The 20,467-nt window shown below is 41.9% G+C and overlaps 1 protein-coding gene across 4 annotated transcripts; it reads left to right on the top strand.

Moving 5' to 3' along the window:
• Positions 1-310: 310 nt before the first annotated feature.
• Positions 311-19,586, top strand: cyth1b (cytohesin 1b). 4 transcript variants are annotated; one of them, XM_054749308.2, is made up of 12 exons: positions 311-629; positions 9,987-10,069; positions 12,498-12,562; positions 12,833-12,899; positions 13,479-13,597; positions 13,812-14,005; positions 14,258-14,406; positions 15,344-15,455; positions 15,950-16,026; positions 16,122-16,193; positions 18,697-18,851; positions 18,931-19,586. In XM_054749308.2, exons 1-12 carry the CDS (start codon positions 542-544, stop codon positions 19,007-19,009), a joined length of 1,260 nt encoding a protein of 419 aa, XP_054605283.1. In that variant the 5' UTR covers positions 311-541; the 3' UTR covers positions 19,010-19,586. The 4 variants fall into 4 exon arrangements, with proteins under 4 accessions (XP_054605283.1, XP_070401811.1, XP_054605284.1 ...); XM_054749309.2 differs by lacking the exon at positions 311-629 and adding an exon at positions 4,418-4,589; XM_015962866.3 differs by lacking the exon at positions 311-629 and adding an exon at positions 6,115-6,247 and having other exon boundaries at positions 15,344-15,456; positions 15,948-16,026.
• The last annotated feature ends 881 nt before the right edge of the window (positions 19,587-20,467 follow it).

The raw sequence follows: 20,467 nt of genomic DNA, 5'->3' as shown, positions 1-20,467 counted from the left end.
CTGAGGCGTCTGTGTGGAGGTGTGAAACAGGAGGATATAAGGTACATGTGTGTGTGCATGTATGCGTGCGTGTGTGTGTGTGTGTGTGTGTGTGTGTGTGTGTGTGTGTGTGTGTGTGTGTGTGTGTTTCCAAGAATAGTTTTTATAACAACTGTTCAAAGTGACACAGCAGTAGGCGTGTGTTTCTATAAACACTAAAGCCACCTCTACTTATTTAAACTCCCCTTTGACAGAACGGTGTGTGTTTTTAATGTTTATATTTATTTGGATGTGTGCAGCAGAGGAAGAGAGAAGCTGAATTCGGGAGAGGTCAAGTGGTGTGAACAACAGCGAGGAGGGAGGGAGGAGAGAGAGCAGAGTGGAGAGTATTTCTCTGAGAGTTTGTCAGAGTCTGGTGGCGCTTGGGAAGAAAACACGGATGCTTCTTTCTTCAAGGGACCAGAGTCCACAGATGCTTCAGGGAGAAAAGCAGCAGGATGCTGAGAGGATTCTGCTAACCTGAGTCGGTTTGTTTTTGTTGTAAATCAGTGACTGTGTTGTGATGGGGACTGTGAGTGAGCTGTGTGCGTCCAGTTTCCAAGCTTTTCTGTGTCCTGCAGTTCGAACAGGGACACCTGCTGCTGCTTCAGGTGAGTGATCCTTAATTTTAAACACTTAACATGTTTTAACTTGCTATAATCTTATAGTTTAAATGTTTGAGATAAAAAAATGTGCTGCTTTTGTTTGATGAATGGAAAACAAAGTATCTCCAGTGTTTAGTTGCCGTGGTGATTTTTCAGGATGAAGCTTTCTTTCTCTGTGTGTGTGTGTGTGTGTGTGTGTGTGTGTGTGTGTGTGTGTGTGTGTGTGCCATGCTGTGTTTCTGACATTTCTGCGTTCATGTGTACACATGAGTCAGTGCGTGTGTGTTTTGTGTGAGAAGGTGGGCTTGATTTGAGAACATGACGCACGCCCCTCATCATCCTCGCCTGGTCCAGGATCCTCCTCTCCAGTGGGTGCTGGAGTGACATAATCTCCATCACTGCCCACTGCTCTCCCTCCGTGCAGGTGCCTTTTTTTTTGCGTCAACGCACTTGTTCAAAAGCCATCATTGTGCTTTGAAAGGAGCCTCACACGGGTTAAGTTCATTTCCCTTGCAGTTTTCATGAATATAGCTGCACTCTGTAGTTTCTATTGTCCGAATTTACATTTTGTTTTAAGCTTTGAAGTCACTAAAACAGGGAAGATTTCACCAATAATCCCTTTTAGATATTAAGAAGACTCCCTCTTATGGCTTATACTGGTCAAACTTAGTTTAAAATTATATCTGTACCCTTAGACGCCATTATTTCAGCAGAAAGGACAAACCTCAGCAGACATTTGTCCAATTTAAAATAAAAAGTCAAATTAATTAGATATGCTGGTAAAGGTTCTCAGTCATCCAGTTCATGGGAATCCAAAAGGGTTCAAATGAAGACACCAGGGGTCTCATTTATCAAACATTGCATAGAATCCTTACTAAAACCATACTTAAGCTCAGCAAAAAAAATGTACTTACGCCAAGTAGGTATGTGATCTATCAAACATGGAGTACGCACAGCTGCACGCAATCTCTGCTTCATAAATCAGAAACTATCTAGAAAGGTTCTCAGTTGCTTTTTAGTCACATCCCGCCCTCACCATGCCCACTTACTGCCATAAATAGTCAATGCAAATTGCCTTGTGGATCTCATGCATATACATATGCCGGCTGTTGCAGCATTTTGATCACGACCGCAGATCAAGGAAGCGCTATTTCATAAGCAGAAGTTGAGGTACCTGTGGGTGAGGCAGAGACATGAAAGGAAGTGCTTTTGCAAAACAAATAAGAAAAAATCCGGAGTCACACAATGTTGCCGAAGCCGTCAATGCTGAGTTCTTCAGAGAGATCTGTGGCGGACATAAAAAAAAATTATCCAATCAGGATTTGATCCCCAGACTCCCAGGTAAAATTCGCACACGCTAACCAGTCACCCAAACGGAAATCTCCCCTGTACATGTAGCCAGGGTGCATGATCAATCGGGTCACAGTGACAGGACACACACTGTCACAGACACATGACATTCTGTTTCAATCTGTCTCCCTGCTGACATTCTGCATTACGTATTCTGTGCTTCAAACTGTGTGTGTGTGTGTGTGTGTGTGTGTGTGTGTGCGTGCGTACGTGCGTGTGTGTGAGTGTGCGCGCATGTGTGTGTGCGCGCACATGTGTGTGCATTTTGGGGGGGTCTTGTTCTGTGTGAAAACAAAGCAGTACAAGTGATAATGCTGCTGGATTTCATAATTTTATCCTTCTCAGCAGCAGCACTGCAGGTACTCTCCATGTCCAAAACGTGCGTAAGCCAGGTCCTTAGTCAACTTAAAGTTGCGCACATTTTTCCGCTAAGTTTTCTTTCATAAATCCCAAAGTTTGCGTGGAAAGTCGCTTATGCAGTTTTCGACCCTGTTTTGTGCGTAACATAGTTTGAACCAAAGTGGGAGGAATCATCATCATTAGTGACATGTAGTAGCTACTGGTCAGTGATCAGTGATATTAGACGCTCCTGCTCCCCTCTGATGACCTCGAGGATAGAGCAGACTTTATTTAGTGGAAAGTCACTTGTTACAGCAGCACCAACACTTAAGAGAATAATTAGAAGAAAAATAATAACAAGGGTACGTGTATACACACACACACACAGGCTTCTTCACTTCAAACACAAAAGCATCTGCTTTAATTAGAAAAACTTTAACACCAGTAATTAGGCAAACCAAAGGAAAGTTGTGTTCTTTAGGCTGACCCATTACACTTCAGCAGCTCTTTCTCACCACACCTCGACATATCCTGTTTCTGGTGTGTCCAATCTACACATAAAGCAGCGATTCAATCACACAGCTGCAATCCTTTGCCCTCTTTTTCCTCTGTCCTTCACTACACCCTTTCCTCTCCCTTCCTTACATTCGTTCACACACCACCGGTCCATCAGCGACAGCCGATCTGCCCCCTCGCCTTCACACTAATGAGTCTGAATGTGTTGCTTCACTTCAGCAGGTGGGGGCTGTTATTTTAATGTCTTTTTTACAACACATATCTGGTCAAGCCCTGTTTCCTCTTCCTGGGGAAATGTGGAAAAAGTTACCTGACTGCCAACTTGCTGAACAAAAGTTACACAAATCCAGATTGAAGACAAATTATAAGATTTTTTTGAATAAGTTCACATATTTATTTGTTTTTATTTATTAATTAATCACTGCAACTGCTAAAGATGTCTATCTGGAAACTGCTGGTAAACTAACTTTATGTATTTAGAATAGATTACTGAGCCAAGAAATAGAAACAATAGACAATAAAACTCATTCCTTGGAGAACTGCTTAGATCAGGGGTCTGCAGCTTGTCTAGTTAATGCAAAATTGTGATGTATTTGAAAAACAAAGAAAAGTAAAAGTGAAATGTTGTTTTTATCAAGCGTTTTAAAATCTTGGAAGAAAATGTGTTAGTCACAATTAAATATTCCACAAAATGGCCTCAGTTTTATGCTCACTCTACTTTCAAGCATGCTTAATTATTTAAAGAGTGAAATAGTTTTTTTTTGCAGTAATAAAATAATCACATAGACTTTCATAATTAAGTGTTTTGTTTGTTCTAAGAAATTTTTCACCAGAAAATGTTTTGTTCCCTTTTGACAAAAGTTTAATTTGCACATAAGTCAACAATATACAGTAGTTCATTGATTTCAAACTACAGTTTTTAATTTATATAGGTTGTTAAATAATATTTATCTTTTTTCATTAATTTTCAACTTCAAGCGTATCTTGTAGCTCAGAACAAATTTGATCAAGAGAGAAAAAAGGCAGAAGCAGCTCTGATTGTGAAGACCAAAGATGAATAAAATACATAGTTTATTTAAATCAAACAAAATTTTCTAGGAAGTTTTTTTAAGATCTAAAATCTGGGGATTTAATAAATCGGTGAGACTTGGAAACAGTTTTGTAGCAGCTGTTGCAATGAGACAGTGATAAACAGTGATTCATGCTGACATCAGAATGTTTCTGGAAAACTGGAAAGCCTACTAAACCACAAAGCAGGTGTAACAGTCACATAAATTTAAAATATCAATAATTTTGATATAATTTTGAATTCAGAAAATACTTTAAATAAAACAAAATTGCCCTTTTAATTGCAAGTGACCACCTTATTTATGTTTTTGCATATTATGTAATTGCACCCTAAACCGAAACTTATGTAACAAAGTAAAACAAGATAGATAGATAGATAGATAGATAGATAGATAGATAGATAGATAGATAGATAGATAGATAGATAGATAGATAGATAGATAGATAGATAGATAGGCGCTCTCTGATTGGTTGCTGTAGATTGAGGCCCCGCCCCTTCACCCTGCCCTCACCGTCACCGGGTGTTTCTCCGCACACTTGACATCCACGGTCATTTTAACGAGACACAGGTTCTAAACGAGTCTCACGGTGTGACCCGGTAACTTTATAAAAGTGAACGTTTAACGTTTGTGTCTTCGGGCAAGTTTGAACCAAACTTTACCAACATGGTGTTAAAGTCGGAGGACGGAGTTGGTGAGTTTCCACCCAGACGCTCCTTTATCTCTACGCAAAGCTAACACAGATGCTAACTAGCTTAGCTAACTTGGTTAGCTACCTAACTATCCTAACGGTGAAAAATGACTTTAGTGTGCGTCCGAATACCGCCTAGTTGAACCTGTTCTGGTTTATGTGTCGCTGCTAGCGCACCACGTCCGGTGGCTGCTGTGCTAATGCTCTGACAGCCTCTATGAACTGGCACAAGGGATCTATTATTATTATTATCTGAATTAAGGCCAGACCTCACGGAGGGATGTGCTTTCGGTGCAGCAGTTCATGTCTCCACATGTAGTCAATGCACCCATTTATTAGCTGGGAGATGAACGGGTTTCTCTAAAAATACTTACTGGACTAGACTGCGTGAGTTAGAGCCAAAGAGTTGAGCTGTGGAAGTCCATTTCAGACAGAAACAGCCCTGGGTAGGGGTCAGAGATCAGTCCCAGCACGGCTGCACCTTGGTTTCCTGTCACAGCTTGAGCTGCTCTTACAGGATGTGGTCATGATAACCCATCAGATCAACTCTGTGTTAAAGTTAGATGGAAAATTGATCAGCATGAATGGGTTGATGAACTATAATTATTCACCCAAAACTAATATTAGCTCATAAAGAAACAAACACACATCAATAATCATTGTTTTAGTTATTTTTCACATTAAAACACCTTTAAATGTAATTTGGAGCATCACAGATCTAAATGCTGCATATTTGTTCTTTCCACATGAGTTGAGAAAGAATCTGTTGTTTTCCTAAGCATCCGTCATCACATTAGGATGGTTTTATGATCGGTCTTAAAGCTCATATTCTTTGTTTCCTGTTTGCTTTTCTTTAGACTCATTGAGGCAGCATTAATGTGATCAGTAAGAACAACAATCTCTCCAGCTAGTTCTCCCCCAGGCCAGGGAACTCTGAAAAGTACAACTACTGCCTTGTGAAAGGCTCAAATGGAGGATGATTGCCTTGTGAACAGTGACTGGTACACAAAACCTCATCATTTAAAACTTCTGGCATTTTTTTGCAGTCATAAACAAAATGTGCTGCCGTTGGTCCTGAATCATGTTCTCTTCTGGTAATAAACACATGTGATGAGTAGGGACAGAACGTCTGTACCCGCTTTGCTTCCTCGCCACAAGTTGTTTTAAAGAGGAAACTGCGACTCTTGATTCCTGTTCCTCCCCTCAAACGCCTGTCCACCATGCAAGGGAGTGTGCGTATGATGCTCCTGTGCTTGATGGAGGGAAGGAGGGCAAGGGAGCAGGGAGGAGTTCAGATGGACAGAAGGAGGGGGAGACAGATGAGAGCTCAAGGGTTTTCCCCTGACACACACACTTAAAAAAAAAAAAAGTTTGTCCTCATTTAGCTGCAGGCGGGCTCTTTTCCTCTTTACTGTGCTGGAATTAGACTGAGGATTAGAGACAGGGAGGCTGGCAGACAACCGGATCGGGACTGGTATTCCCAAACACCATACGGGGCTACACGAAACTGGTTGTTCTTGATGAAAACTTTTTCTTTTTGATGGACTCTGGAGCTGGAAACCGCTGTGTGAATGCCATCTAGGTGAATATTTTCTTCTGCACCGGTTGTCCTTTAACCTCTGAGACCTGTGGTGAAGCTCAGCAGACACAAGCCTCCTCTGGTATGATCACCACAATTATGACACAAATGTGTAGGTGTGCAGTGCGTCACCATGTTTGCATCAGAGCTTTTTTGCAGAAATGTCTCCAGATGTGTGTGCATGAGTTGCCACATCTTCCTGTGAAAGCAGGAAACCTCAGCTAAACAGATGATAACTGAAAATGGACTGATGTGCAGATTCAGGTGGAAGTGATGCATAACTTGTTAACCAGAGCTGGGAAGAGTTTAGAGAGCAAACGTGATGCTGGTCAGTGGTCAGTGTTGGGCGTCCTGAGCAGCAGAGGTGTCCTTGATGCTACGTGAAGCGGCTGGCTGAAGACCTGTGAGGTTCTTTGTGTAGGATGTTTCTGTGACTGGAAAAAGGTGTTTGATAAGCTGTCACAAGCCTTCCATCTGCATTTCCTTTGAATAAAAATGAAAAGAGGAAGTGGCTCAAAATGCCAATTTCACTACTTCTCCTTTCACATTGTTACGGCATTCTTGTCCTTAGGTTAAGAGCTGGCCAGGCCTACTTAAGTGTGTGTGTGTGTGTGTGTGTGTGTGTGTGTGTGTGTGTGTGTGTGTGTGTGTGTGTGTGTGTGTGTGTGTGTGTGTGTGTGTGTGTGTGTGTGTGTGTGTGTGTGTGTGTGTGTGTGTGTGTGTGTGTGTGTGTTGTCTGAATGTAGCAAAAAATCCAATTCTTATTGTAAACAGGCTTGATTTGGCGACTTTTTATGGTCTATGTTGATTAGATGGTAAAGCACAAACATTGAAAAAGTTTGAAGTCATTAAAAGAACTTCTGCTAAAAACTTTATTCCTTTATTTGAAAGCCTGTTTGTGATCATATACATTACTGCAGTCATTCATTCAAACTGAACACGTTAGAAAACCTTAGTAAGCTGAACACAGATACAGTCTAGTGTGCCCTGCTAAGCTACATATATAAATGCTGTTTTTGCAAACTCATTGACTAATCATTATTAAATAATCATGGCTTTATTATTGACCAAAATAACTTGGCTGTAGTTTAATTTTTAGCATCTGTAATAAAATGAACACACACATTTGACTGAGGTCTTCCTGATGATGTTTGAACAAATGGAAAAAAATTATCACAGGAAAAAAACGGCATGAAAGTAAAAAGTGTAGAAAACATCTGCAATATTTTACATTTAGCTCCACTTAACTACAAAGCAGATTTTTGTCGGACATAACTTTTGCAATTTCACAGTGAAGTCAAACCGTTACACACGAGATTACCCTTCACATCAACTTGTTTCACAAGTTTTTGCTAGATGTATGAACACACACACACACACACACACACACACACACACACACACACACACACACACACACACACACACACACACACACACACACACACACACACACACACACACACACACACACACGATTGCTGAACTGAACACAGCTGCCCTTGTTTTAAGATGACAAGGCATCTTTTGGCCAAAGTTCAGTTTCCTTAACTTATCTCTACCTGACTAGTACTCTTTCAGGCTTTTGCATGCTAACTATTGCATGTTGGAGCTGATGAACTCAGAAATGCAAAGGTCTAACTTGTGAAAACATCTGAGCCATGTTTAAATGTTTTTATGAGTTTGATGTCATGTCAGAGTGAAATGGGACTAACATGTTTGAAATGGAGTCTGGTCTCTTTGTTCCCCGTTCCTACTGTGCTCTGAGTGACTCGGTCCTGCTGCCAAAGTCAAATGAACATTTCACACACTTGAGTCCCTCAGCAGGATTCATCTAATGAGGCTGACAAACAGCCGCAGCACAGCTTGATCTGTCTTTGTGGCTGCTTGTTACTCAGCATTAATTATGCTCCTTCACTGCCATTTATTAAAGCTTAATTGTGCATTAGAAGTTCATTTTAGTCCTTTAAGGCTCCCAAAAATGGAAATGATACTGCAATGGGGAGTTTTGATGTGTGATCATGTGAAACCTGCCTCTACAGTTCTGCATTTGTCGTTTCTATTTTCTTTTTCTGTTCTTTTTTTAATTCTCCAGAAAGCCAACAGTGAGTCTGACCTTTCTGCATACTTATCATTCTCCTGCAGATCCTTGGTACGTCTCTGGCACATGGGCGTCTGTTCTATCGGGGCACACACTTGTACATTTATGGGTGTGTTTTATACGTAGACCTCAGTAGTTACAGGAGCATATCGTTTACTGTAGTTATTATATGTTGATATTTAGTCTCACTGGTAAACTTGTATTTATGTTTGAGACGAAAATCTTATGATGGTGCAGATTACTGACCAAATTCTGACAATTAACTTGATTTGTTCCATCTTGCTTCAGACTTGTGTAAATCAGAATGTAGTCAACAAGAAAAAGAATGAGGAAGTGAAGCCCGGAGCTGTTTCTGAACCCAACGGTTCACACCTTCGGTTTTTATAGCAACTGAATGTTGTGTGTTTTTACTGAGTAGAATAAAAACAGACCTATATTCTTGGAGGCAAGGTGTTTTCTTTTGGGTTTTTCTGCAGCAGCATCTACAGCAGAAATGTGCATATAGACAGTGGCAGCTGGTGGGAGTCATTTTTGCTAGTTGGTTTTCAAATGCGCTCTAACCACGTATCACTACTTGGGTACACCAAGGTACCATTCTTTTTCATCACATTACTTAAAAAATTAAAGCAAATATACAAAATGTGTTTTCAGCTAGTTTAAATCTGTAATACCTGTCTGAATCCAGGCTTGATCTGTGCCAGGCAGGAGAAACCCAACAAAGCACCGGTGTTAGCACAGCCAGCTAACCGGGCATCTTCTGTCCAGTTAAAAAAAAGCGGACTGTGGAGAGCTTTCTGGTTGAACGTCCTGCTCTGAGCTGGGACTCCAGTCTTCTGTGCATGCTTCAAGGTGCAAAGTTCTGCGCCCGAAGGCTCTTCTATGTTTTGTATTGAAGGGAGGTCCAGCGCGCATGAGCCAGTTATCGTTTAGGTCTAAAGATTTTTATGCCCATATGGAAGGGCCGCCACTGCTTCTACTCATCTGAAGCTTATAAAAACAGTAAATTATTATTATTATTCAGTAAAGCTTGTGCTGTAGCCTAAAGCAATCAAATGAAAGTTATTATGACTGTTCAAATGAACCTGGTCAGTGGACATTATTGGTCTTTGAACCTGTGCTGGTTTAAATTTTGACTCCCTTCTCATTTTAAAATAACTTTATTCTGGTAACATTATGTAGAGTTTTATCTTAATGTTCGAACTTTAATTAATATTAGTAAATTACCCTCGCACATATAACTCCTTTCAGAGTCGGAGGACTCCAAAGCACTTTATCATTCATCCATTCACACGCTGGTAGTGACTTTGCTCCTAACACCACCTCACCCTCATCCATGCCTACTAATACTGAACCTGTAACAAAAAGGGTCATTTGAAAACAAACTGAACGTCTTTGGTATCATTTGACTGAATTAAAAGATTAAAAGTGTTTACGGCATGATCCCGTCTCAGTTCTGTGACTGATATGTTGTTCCTAAAAGTAATTCTCAACTTCAAATCTGAAAACTTGTTTTTGTAAGAAGGAAGGAGTTTGATTTCATCTTCCTCTTTGTGCGTGCGCGTGTGTTTGATGGCTTTGAGATTGTGTTGCTATAGTAATCACAGCACTGGGACTCTCGGGTCTCCTTTCTTCTGTGTGTGAGCAGTAAATGTATTGTGAGCAGGATGAAGGAATATTTGATCTTTCTGTATCTGAGTGCAGCGTGTTTTTCTCTCCTCAGTGCCGGATGACCTGAGCCCAGAAGAGCGACAGGAGCTGGAGAGCATCCGCCGCCGCAAACAAGAGCTCCTGCAGGACATCCAAGTAAGAACACTTTCACTACCTGTGACAGGGGCTACTGATGCTCTAACATGTTTGATTTATTAACAGTTTCTTTTAAAATGGGTAAACCAAACCAGGGCTGCTCTAGGACCAACATCATTCAGCTGTTGTGCAGCTAGGGCCTAATGCACAAGCTCTGTTAGTCATAAAATAAGTAGACCCGCATGAGTCCCTTGCTTCTTACTTGGGACGTTTTTCAAACAAAGACCGTCGTTGTCCGAGGCTGCTGATATTTAAGCCCCGTGTGTGACAGGCTGTTAGGATGTCTGTAAGCACAAAAATCATGTTGTTTCTGTTTACGACATTCATATAAACTCTTCTTTTAGCAGCAGCTGAGGATGGTGCACATAAACTCTCCTGTCGGAGCCAAGCGTGTTTTTCTGGGTAGAAGCAGCATAACCGAGGGACGGATCCTAAATAAATGATAAATGACCCACACTTGTATAGCACCTCTCAGCGTCAGAGGACTCTAAAACACTCTACACTACAGTGCATCAGTCTTCCTTTCACACACTGATGGTGATGAGCTACACTGTAGCCACAGCTGCCCTGGGGCGCACTGACAGGCGAAGCTGCCGAGCACAGGCGCCACCACCAGTCCCTCCAACTACCACCACCAGCAGGCAAGGTGGGTTAAGTGTCTTGCTCAAGGACACAACAGCAACATTCTCTGTCCGGAGCCAGAATCGAACCTGCAACCTTCCGATTAGTGGCCAACCCGCTCTACCTCCTGAGCTTCTGCTGCCACCTCACAAAAACACAACATAAATAAAAATACCAAAGGTTTTCCACAGGAGAAGTCTTTTATTGACATTAAAAGAAAAAGGTCATCTCAAAACCCACAATCAAGAAAACTGCAACATTAACTGTTTATCATCATTATTAATGAGTTTTGTTCTAGAAACAGAAGAATTGTTAGGATTTAGCGTGAAACGGTTGAATTGCTGTGTCGCATTGAAGCTATAACCCAGCATTATTTTTACAGCAACAGTTGATGTAGGATTTCTGTGTTTTTACTAGCTGAGGATCTTGTGGAGCTTTTTGTTGTAACTTTATGAGCTCTTTAAATTCTGGTTTCATTTATATTTTATTCATAAGAAATATTTGAATTATGTGAAACTTGAGACCAGCAGATGTTTCAAAGCCCTGTTCTCTGTGTCGTTGATATGGGCCTTCATGTCTCTACGTGTGTCCCTGGGGAGGGCTGGGTGGGTGTGGGTGTGTGTGTGTGTGTGTGTGTGTGTGATTTGCTCTGAAACCTTTATTTCTGTTTTTATAGCCTAAGATTGACTTATGTTAACTATTAAAATGTATCATGACTTTGTTGTTGTTTATAACTTTTGTTTATTAGTATTTTATCAACTCTCCTAATCACGATCACAGTTCGTTTTTTCTGTTGCAAGAACAATAGAGTAAAATGTGCTGATTGCGAAAGAGCCAGTGTCCTTTAGCGTCATGCCTGCTCGTGCTCGGAGGCTGATTCCTGGTCATGTTTTAACCTGTAGCAGATGCGTCAGGCACAGAAAGATCAGTGTTTACTCGGCGCATGTTTTCTGAATTGGATCAGTCTTAGACAAGTGCCAAATAAAATGTAATTAAATGGTAAAAACGGATAAAACAAAGCTCAGATCCAGGATGGGAGGCGAGGGTTGGTAGTGGGCCTTAATAGCCTTTAGGCGGGGGGGGGGGGATTAGTTTGTTCAAACACCGTCTCGTTTCTCGTCTTTTAGCTCCACCCACTTGTTCCCTCGGGGACTGATGGGTATTGAAGCATGACATACTCTAGTGCTGGAGACAGAAGACTTTAGTTTATCAGAGTGTTACCGTGGAAACGCATAAGGAGGAATCTGGTCTTTGCTCATGATTTTAGCTTTAATCTGTGGTCTTCTGTCTCTCTGTAATTATCCAGTTCTGCTATGTTCTGCTGGCTCCAAGTTTCTCCATCGGTTTCTCTCCTATAACCGCCACTAAGCCGGCCCGTCTTTGATCTAGTATATTCCTGTCTCCCCAGCTCTGATGCTCACACAGGCTTGAGAGTGGGTGGGGGTGGTGGGCTAAAACCCTAAATCTGGGTCAGCAAAAGGGAGGGGAAAAAGAAGTGGAAACAGGGGTGAGGGTGGCCAGCACTGACCCCAGACCAGGTGCTACAGGTCCCAGAGCTGAATCAAAGTCCTGCTGAGGAAGATTGAGTCTGTCTGAAGGAACGTGAATCACGCCAGCATCTTTAGTTTTAGTGAGTCGTCACTTCAGTGGGAAGAGCCTGTCTTGACATCCCAGCCTGTGGGGTGTTTATGAAATCTGTAAAAATTAGATCAAAGCTTCTCTAAAGGGTGAAGGGTTGAGATGTTTCATGGAGATGGTTGTTGTGTTTGATCCTTCTGAAGCTCTCTCTCCCTTTCTCTGCTCTCAGAGGCTGAAGGATGAGATAGCAGAAGTGACCAGTGAGATTGAAAACCTGGGCCTGACTGAAGAGAGGTGAAGTATCTCCCAAGGACCGTTGGTGTGCTGCGTGCGTGGGCAGCAGCTCTCTGTTCAATCTTCGTTTTACTGCAGCTCTGTTCATGGAGAAAGGGCCAGCTGGAGTTGTTTACATTATTGATTTACTTATCTTGTATTTACACCATCCTACAGGTTCAGTGTGATAATAGAAAACAGAAAAAATGATCATGCCACATATTTGACTTGCTAAAATCTGTATGTATTTGTTTATTTTATGATGAGATTATTTGTTTTATCTGTTTGTAGGAAAAGTATGCAGAGGAATAAACAGATGGCCATTGGCCGAAAGAAGTTCAACATGGACTCTGTGAAGGTAAATACTTTCAGTTAAATAGTTTGAAGCTCAGATTTGGTTGAAGGCCTTACTTTAAAAGAGGAATTTCACTGAGAAACGTATAATATTTGTTCTTTTTGAAGAAAGTCACTGAGTTTAACATGCAGGATGAACGTGAACATGGTCTTCTGTCCCTTTCTCCTGCATTAGCCGCCAATAGAAAACAAACACGGTAACACTTGGATTAGAAAAGCCACTCAGATCTACATCACATTGTAATTTACCATTTATGGACTCGCCCATCGTGGCTGGCGATGAGGAAGGCTGTTGTTGGTTTAGCGTCCAGGAGAGAGCAGGGCACATCTCAGCTAGTAGAAGCTAACCGTTGGCATTAGCAGCTCCACAACACAGCCCCCCACCCCCACCCCCCACTTCTTGAAACGGCAGCGCTACCATTTTTTCCCACAGGGAACGATGCACAAGACATTTGTTTGTACTAGACCACTGCAGATATACTGAAATAACAGGTGCAGGCCAACTTTAAACTTCCCGAGCTTCAAATGACATCCTGATGATGAATACTGAATAATACAAGAACGAACACATCTTCTTTCCCAGGGCATTTGCTTCCTGATTGAGAGCTCCCTCCTAAAAAACACCAGCGAAGACATCGCTCAGTTTCTCTACAAGGGGGAGGGGCTTAATAAAACAGCCATTGGCAATTATCTGGGAGAAAGGTGAGTTATTTTAAAGTTCAACCCTTTCTTTTTCACAACACAGTTTGAAGTAGACTAGCTCATTTCTCCAGAGATCTTTGCCTCTGGGGTTGTCAGAACTGATGCTGTTTGTTACTGAACATGATTCATAATGAAGCACTGGCAGTTTTTCAGGATCAGCTGTTTTTGTCCCACAACTCACTTCTGTGTGGGCGTGTGTGTTTGTGTCGTGCAGAGATGAGTTTAACATCAAAGTTCTGTATGCCTTTCTGGACTTGCACGAGTTCACGGACCTGAACCTGGTTCAGGCTCTCAGGCAGTTCCTGTGGAGCTTCAGGCTGCCTGGAGAGGCCCAGAAGATTGACCGCATGATGGAGGCGTTCGCCCAGAGATACTGTCACTGCAACCCAGGAGTGTTTCAGAGCACAGGTAGGAGAGGGAGGGACAATTATGATAACCATCAGCAAAGTGTTTGAAGGTAAATGTAAAAAGCTACATTTATAAAACTTTACAATGAAATTTGTTTGCTTTTTTACATTTTTGTTGATGTTCAAAACTTTTATTGAGTTTTGGCATTTAAACAGAAACTTTTAGAACAGAAAGCAAGTATTGTTTAAAAGCAGCAGTAGCATTTTGTTATCAAATGAAAACGGCCTCAACCACATGGTCTATCGGTTTCAGATACGTGTTACGTGTTGTCGTTTGCTGTGATCATGTTGAACACGAGTCTACACAACCCCAACGTGAAGGACAAGCCTTCGGTCCAGAGGTTCACCGCCATGAACAAAGGCATCAATGATGGAGGAGATCTGCCCGAGGATCTCCTCAGGGTGAGTCGAGGTTCTGGGTGTTTGTGGAGCTTTTGTTCTTTTCAAGAGTTCTTTATGTCCACACATATAATGAAGCTGGAGATTCAGCTGTTTATGAGCAGAAGACGAATGATGATAATGTCAACCCTCTACTCAGGTCTGATTGTATGAAATGTTATTGGTTATTTAGAAACCTCTACATGTCCTGCAGGAGGAATAGATTCCTCTTGTAAGACAAGTAATGATTCTATGAATGTAAACTTGTAAATCCACATTTAAAGCGAAGCATTTCTCCTCAACAATCTCTGTAATTATGACATCTTATTGTCAGACTCCTTTGTGTGATATAAAGAAGTATTTGGTTTGAAACACATGAAATATGCTGGTTTCACTGATGGATGCATCCAAATCCTCTGACTTTAAAGTAAGCAGGACTTGTTTCTGGTTTTCATTAAATGATGGACCAGTTGGTGACCTGGTCTGTTGGAGCTAAGTGGGATTTTCAGTGATTGTCCCCACAGGAAAGCCACATGGGCGTTCATAGTACACTATAATTAAGTAGACGTGTGCCGTTTCTTTTCTTTTGTCATCTTTAACATGAAATGGTACCGACTACAGCAGAGGCTGCAGACAAGCGGGGACTGAAGCTACCTTCTGTTTTGTGGTTTGATACATCGCTCTGTAGTGGCTTCCTGTGTTAGGCGTGCTGTTTTTACTCCAGTGTTCACCTGCATGCATGCTAATGTCAGAGTGAAGCAAAAGTAGTCGTAGCTGCCTAGATTAAACCTGAAATGCAGTAAAAAATATTTTTAAAATCACAACTTTGCCCAAAACAAACCAGACAACAGCTGCAGCTTTGCTAAACAAAAGAAAAAAATCCTGCAGCAGCATTCCTGAATCGTGTCTCTGTTCAGTGAAGGTTCTTCCTGTAACCCTCATGTTCTGATGCGTTCTGCAGAATCTGTATGACAGCATCAAGAACGAACCCTTTAAGATCCCAGAGGATGATGGGAACGATCTCACACACACCTTCTTCAACCCCGACAAAGAAGGCTGGCTGCTAAAACTCGGTAAGTGAACATTTAGATTTAATCTCCATCTTTTTACGGCTAAAGCAAGATCGCCCTCATGTGGACAGTTTGAGAAACACCATCCTGTGCTGTTAAAACTGAATGGAGTAAATGTTTCTGCTGGCCTCTTAACATTGTTCTTGTTTGTGTTTCATGGTTGTGACTCCAGGAGGTAAGTGTTCTTTAACCGCTCTAGCTTCTGTGCACTGCTTTGCCACAGAGCCCCCCCTCCCCCCCCCTCCATCCATTGGTGTGCGTTCACCTTTGCATCGCAGCTGCAGTCTGAATAAATGTAGACGAATCATCGTTCATGTCAGACCTTACCCTCTGCTGTACGCTCATGCTGTGTCCAGATGTGAAGAACAACACTTCACATCTGCTGGGCCAAGTTCTAATCTGAGTTTCTACTCTCTGGGCTTTAATTAACCTGCTGGTATGTGCTGCTGCTGCTGCGTGTCTCTGGGAAGATCTAGTCCTTTATAATCTGTCCTCAGGTGGGCGAGTGAAGACCTGGAAGAGACGCTGGTTCATTCTCACAGATAACTGCCTGTACTACTTTGAATACACCACAGTGAGTTCTTGTTGCAGTAGGATTCTGATCAACACAGACTGCTTGTTTAAGGTCAACAAACAGCACTCACTCTGCAATTTATTCTCTTTTACAAGGATAAAGAACCCAGGGGGATTATTCCTCTGGAAAATCTGAGTATAAAAGAAGTGGAAGACTCAAAGAAACCAGTAAGCTACTGATCTTTTTATTTATTGGTTTTTCTTTTGTATAGTTTAACACTTTAACCCTCTGGGGTCCATGGACGCATATACGCTACGCGTCTTTTGAACAGGTCTGATTTGGGACGCTGTAGCAGCAAGACTCCACCTCCCTGAGTTTCGGTTTCAATTCAGCTTTAAAAAGGAGAGATTATAAACTACCCCAGTTTTTAAAATTTGTTTATAGGCAATGTAAAAGTGGAGTTCTACTAAACTAAAAAACGACCTATTTTTAGACAATCTGATAACTTGTCAGAACAGCAGTTTAGTAATCCGTGAGAGGGAACGTGCTTGTGAACATAAAAAACCCCACAAACACATGAGATCCATTTGCTGTTGGTGGAAGTCTCACATATTCATTGATAAAAAGTATCATTATGTAGCTGAGAGGGAGAGGAAGGCTACACGAGCAACGAGATGTGCGCAAAAAGGAGCCGCTTTGCGGGGAAAGGAGTGGTGCGAACGGAGTAACAACAAACAATTAGACAGATATTGACGGTAAACTTCATATTTTGGAGCGATCCGGACAGATATATTGTCGCTGCAGTTTAGTAGGCTTTTATTAGGCTTTAATAAAGGATGATGAGAAGGATAAATGTCCACCAGGCAGTTCAGATAGTACGGCTGTTTTTTGAACTGGAAGCAGAGGAAGTGGACGGAGACTCGCAGCCGGAGTCTGAGGCAAATAGCGAGGATGTTGATGATGATGTGGCGTATCCATTCTTCCTCATAGAAGAGTTGGGTCATGATGAGGTAGAGGACGAAGGCAGAGATGCAGCTCCTCGGAGATCCGGCGCCGCGCAGCTGTCAGATCTCTGCGTGAGACAGAGCCACTCCCCACTCCAAAATGCATGTACATTATTGCCAAATTAATAAAATAAGTATAAATTCAGATAGTCCAGGTTGTCCTGAAAAAAATGATACCCATAAGGCAATATTTCTTGTTTTTATTAGAAAATACAAAAGAAAAACCAAAATGAGTCAGTGATTTACACCCTGGACCCCAGAGGGCATTTTTTTTATTTGTTATTTGCTATATTTAGTCATATTTTTTTTTTTATAAATTTACAGTCTAGATTACCATTCTACATTATAAAAAACATTCGTCATAAATGTTTGTTGGTTTCACAGTAAAATAAACAACTTTTTTCCAATTCGGATTTTTGAGTGATTTGAGGTCTAATATGCAACCGCTTTATGTCCAAATATAAAAAAATAAGTATAGATAAGTATAAAGTCCAGGTTGTGCTGAAAAGATGAAGCCGGGCGTACACTGTGCGACTTTTTCACTTTTTTGAGCCGATTTTCCACTCGTGCGAGAATTCACGAGATCGGGGCGAGTTTTGCGCTGAGCGGTCGTGTAGTGTACAGGGGGTTACGAAAGGCGATTAACACCACGTGACCAGCTGCCGATCAGCAATCGTGGGCTCGCACGGACTTCTGGCGTGTTTAATATTTTGCTCGTCCCTCATGAGGGTATCGCACTGTTGAAGCGGCGCTGCGAGCAGCTGCAACCCAAAATGTATCAGAACCGCTCACGGCACATGCGCAATCCTGCATCAACGCCGCTCGCCCGCTATTTCCCTAATAACACACGTTGTTCGTTTTTGTTTCTACACGTTTTTTTTACTCAGAAAGATTGTCAAGAAAGCGTGTTTGTCGTGTTCATGTCAAATTAAACTGATCACAAAACAGATTTACTTTCTTTTTGTTTCCTCATCCAACCCGCCCGAGAACTGGGTCGTGCAGTGTGAGCGCCTGGCTCGTGAGATCAGCCCTGCGAGGAAGTCGTACAGTTTGAGCTGAAGCTGAGTGCTACGAGTGAAAAAGTCGCACAGTGTACGCCCGGCTTAAGGCAGTGGTTATGGTTTTTATTTTGGAAATACAAAGGAAAACTCTAAATTAGTCAAAAACAGCTAATTACACCCTGGACCCCAGAGGGTTAAGAGCATCAGGCCTAAAATGAAGAAAACAGTTTAAAAACGGATTAAACACAGTTGCAGGTCAGATTACTGATCTGCAGCAAAATGTTTGTTTTCTCATTGGAAATGTGGCTCTGATGGATGCGGTGTTGGTTTAATCATCTGACTTATCCTAAACAGTAACTTTTTTTCTCACACACAACAGGATTCCTACTCATTTCTCCTTTCAACGTAGCAGACTTCTTCAGAGTCAGATTAGTAGACTTCCTGTCAGTTCTTGTTGTTTAAGGACAAACATTTCCTGTAGATTTACAATGAGATGGAACACAAAAGATAAACGACGCATTTCAGAATGAAGAGCCAGTAGTTTACCTTTAGTGAAACAAAGTCGAATATTCAGATAAAGCTGCTAAATAAGTGGCTCACTGTGTGCAACATCAAGGTTGCCATGGCAGCACATGCATTTGCAGGAATCCTGACATAATTAACTGAAGCTGTTGGGAGTGACTACATGAACCTCCAGACTCTTTTATTCCATCTTCGTTTCCCAGAACTGCTTTGAGCTTTTCATTGCCAACAACAAAGATCAGGTGATCAAGGCCTGTAAGACTGAGGCAGACGGGCGGGTCGTCGAGGGCAACCACACAGTTTACAGAATCTCTGCCCCGACCACAGAGAAGAAGGATGAATGGATCAACAGCATCAAGTGAGTCATTTTTCCTTCCAGATCATCAGAATAATGATGAAGCTGCAGACTGACGGTCTTCCTCTCTGAAAACCTGCAGGGCTGCCATCAGCAAAGACCCATTTTATGAGATGCTGGCAGCTCGGAAGAAGAAGATCTCCAGTGTGAGAGGTTCGTAGAGCTGTAAGGAGACCAGAGCGGAGCTGGACCTGATGTTCCCACAGCAGTGACTCTCAGACCTGCTCCCCCTTTGTTTCTATCTGAATGGACTTACTCCCTATTCACAGGCTTGACCTCATATTCACGCAGGAGAAGTTGGTATTTGTAATTTTCCCCATCATGTGAGTGTATGAGGGCCTGACCTGAGCAGCACATGGACTCTACCCTCTGGTTCAGACTCCCACACATCTGAAAATCGGCTGTAATCGCTGTTGAAATGAGTCATATTGACCCAAGAGCCTTTTCACACTCAGCAGCTGCTCTGCGGCAACTCAACAGGAAGAAAAATGGCAGTAAAGCTCAGAACATAAAAGAAACCCATCACGACAAAACACTGAACAGAACAATCACAAACTGTCCACTCAGATTTATAAAGCTGGACCTGATCAGGTGATAATACTCTGTAACAAGCCTGTTTTCTCACTGCTGTTCTGTTGTCAGTACACTGTTTAAACCAATGAAACCGCTAAATATTTATTATTCAGATTTCTTGTAATTTATCCTTTTTGTCATTAAAATACAAATTCTTGTTTCAAACTTAAGTTTTATTTTCACAGGATTCAGTACAGTAAATCTAAAAATATGAAGCTATTTTTTGTTTTTACTTCAAACCTGTTGGTTCAGCAGTAAACATATATAATGGCCTCTTAAAATGGTAAATCTGTCACTCAGGAGCTTATCTACATCTGGAGGAGTTATTAAATCACTGATATTATCCAAACAGCAATGTGTGTGTGTGTGTGTGTGTGTGTGTGTGTGTGTGTGTGTGTGTGTGTGTGTGTGTGTGTGTGTGTGTGTGTGTGTGTGTGTGTGTGTGTGTGTGTGTGTGTGTGTGTGTGTGTGTGTGTGTGTGTGTGTGTGTGTGTGTGTGTGTGTGTGTGTGTGTGTGTGTGTGTGTGTGTGTGTGTGTGTGTGTGTGTGTGTGTGTGTGTGTGTGTGTGTGTGTGTGTGTGTGTGTGTGCACACCTGTCAACCAGGTGATGAAAGGCTCGGGTAAACTGGGAAATTCCCCTTCATGAAAAGATGCTTGTGGCATCAATAAAAATGTATTGGAGCTGCAGAAGAACGTTGAAACGCTCCGCTGTGGTTTGTTTGTACAACACCCACACAGGATGCAGTTAGCGAGGCAAGTTTTCAGGGTTGTTCTCACATCCTGTTGTCTTATCGGATCAAACGGCACAGGACCGTCTTGTAGCTGTATCACTACTGACCACTGCAGACTGGGATCACTCCAGTATAGCGGCAGGTTTGAAGAGACAACATTTGGCATAATTTTTTTTCTACTAAGTGATTTTAAGTCTGTCGGGTATTTTATTTTGCTGCAGATGTTTCCTTCCAGACAGCCCATTGTGAAACAGCTGGAATAAACCAAACGGAGCATTTGGCAAGAGTCACAGGGCGAATGCTGATATTTACAT

This window comes from Nothobranchius furzeri, chromosome 16 (assembly GCF_043380555.1).
Source record: "Nothobranchius furzeri strain GRZ-AD chromosome 16, NfurGRZ-RIMD1, whole genome shotgun sequence".
Taxonomy (NCBI): Eukaryota; Metazoa; Chordata; class Actinopteri; order Cyprinodontiformes; family Nothobranchiidae; genus Nothobranchius; species Nothobranchius furzeri.
The sequence above is the reverse complement of the archived record's forward strand: the minus strand, read 5'-3'. Positions and strand labels throughout refer to the sequence as shown.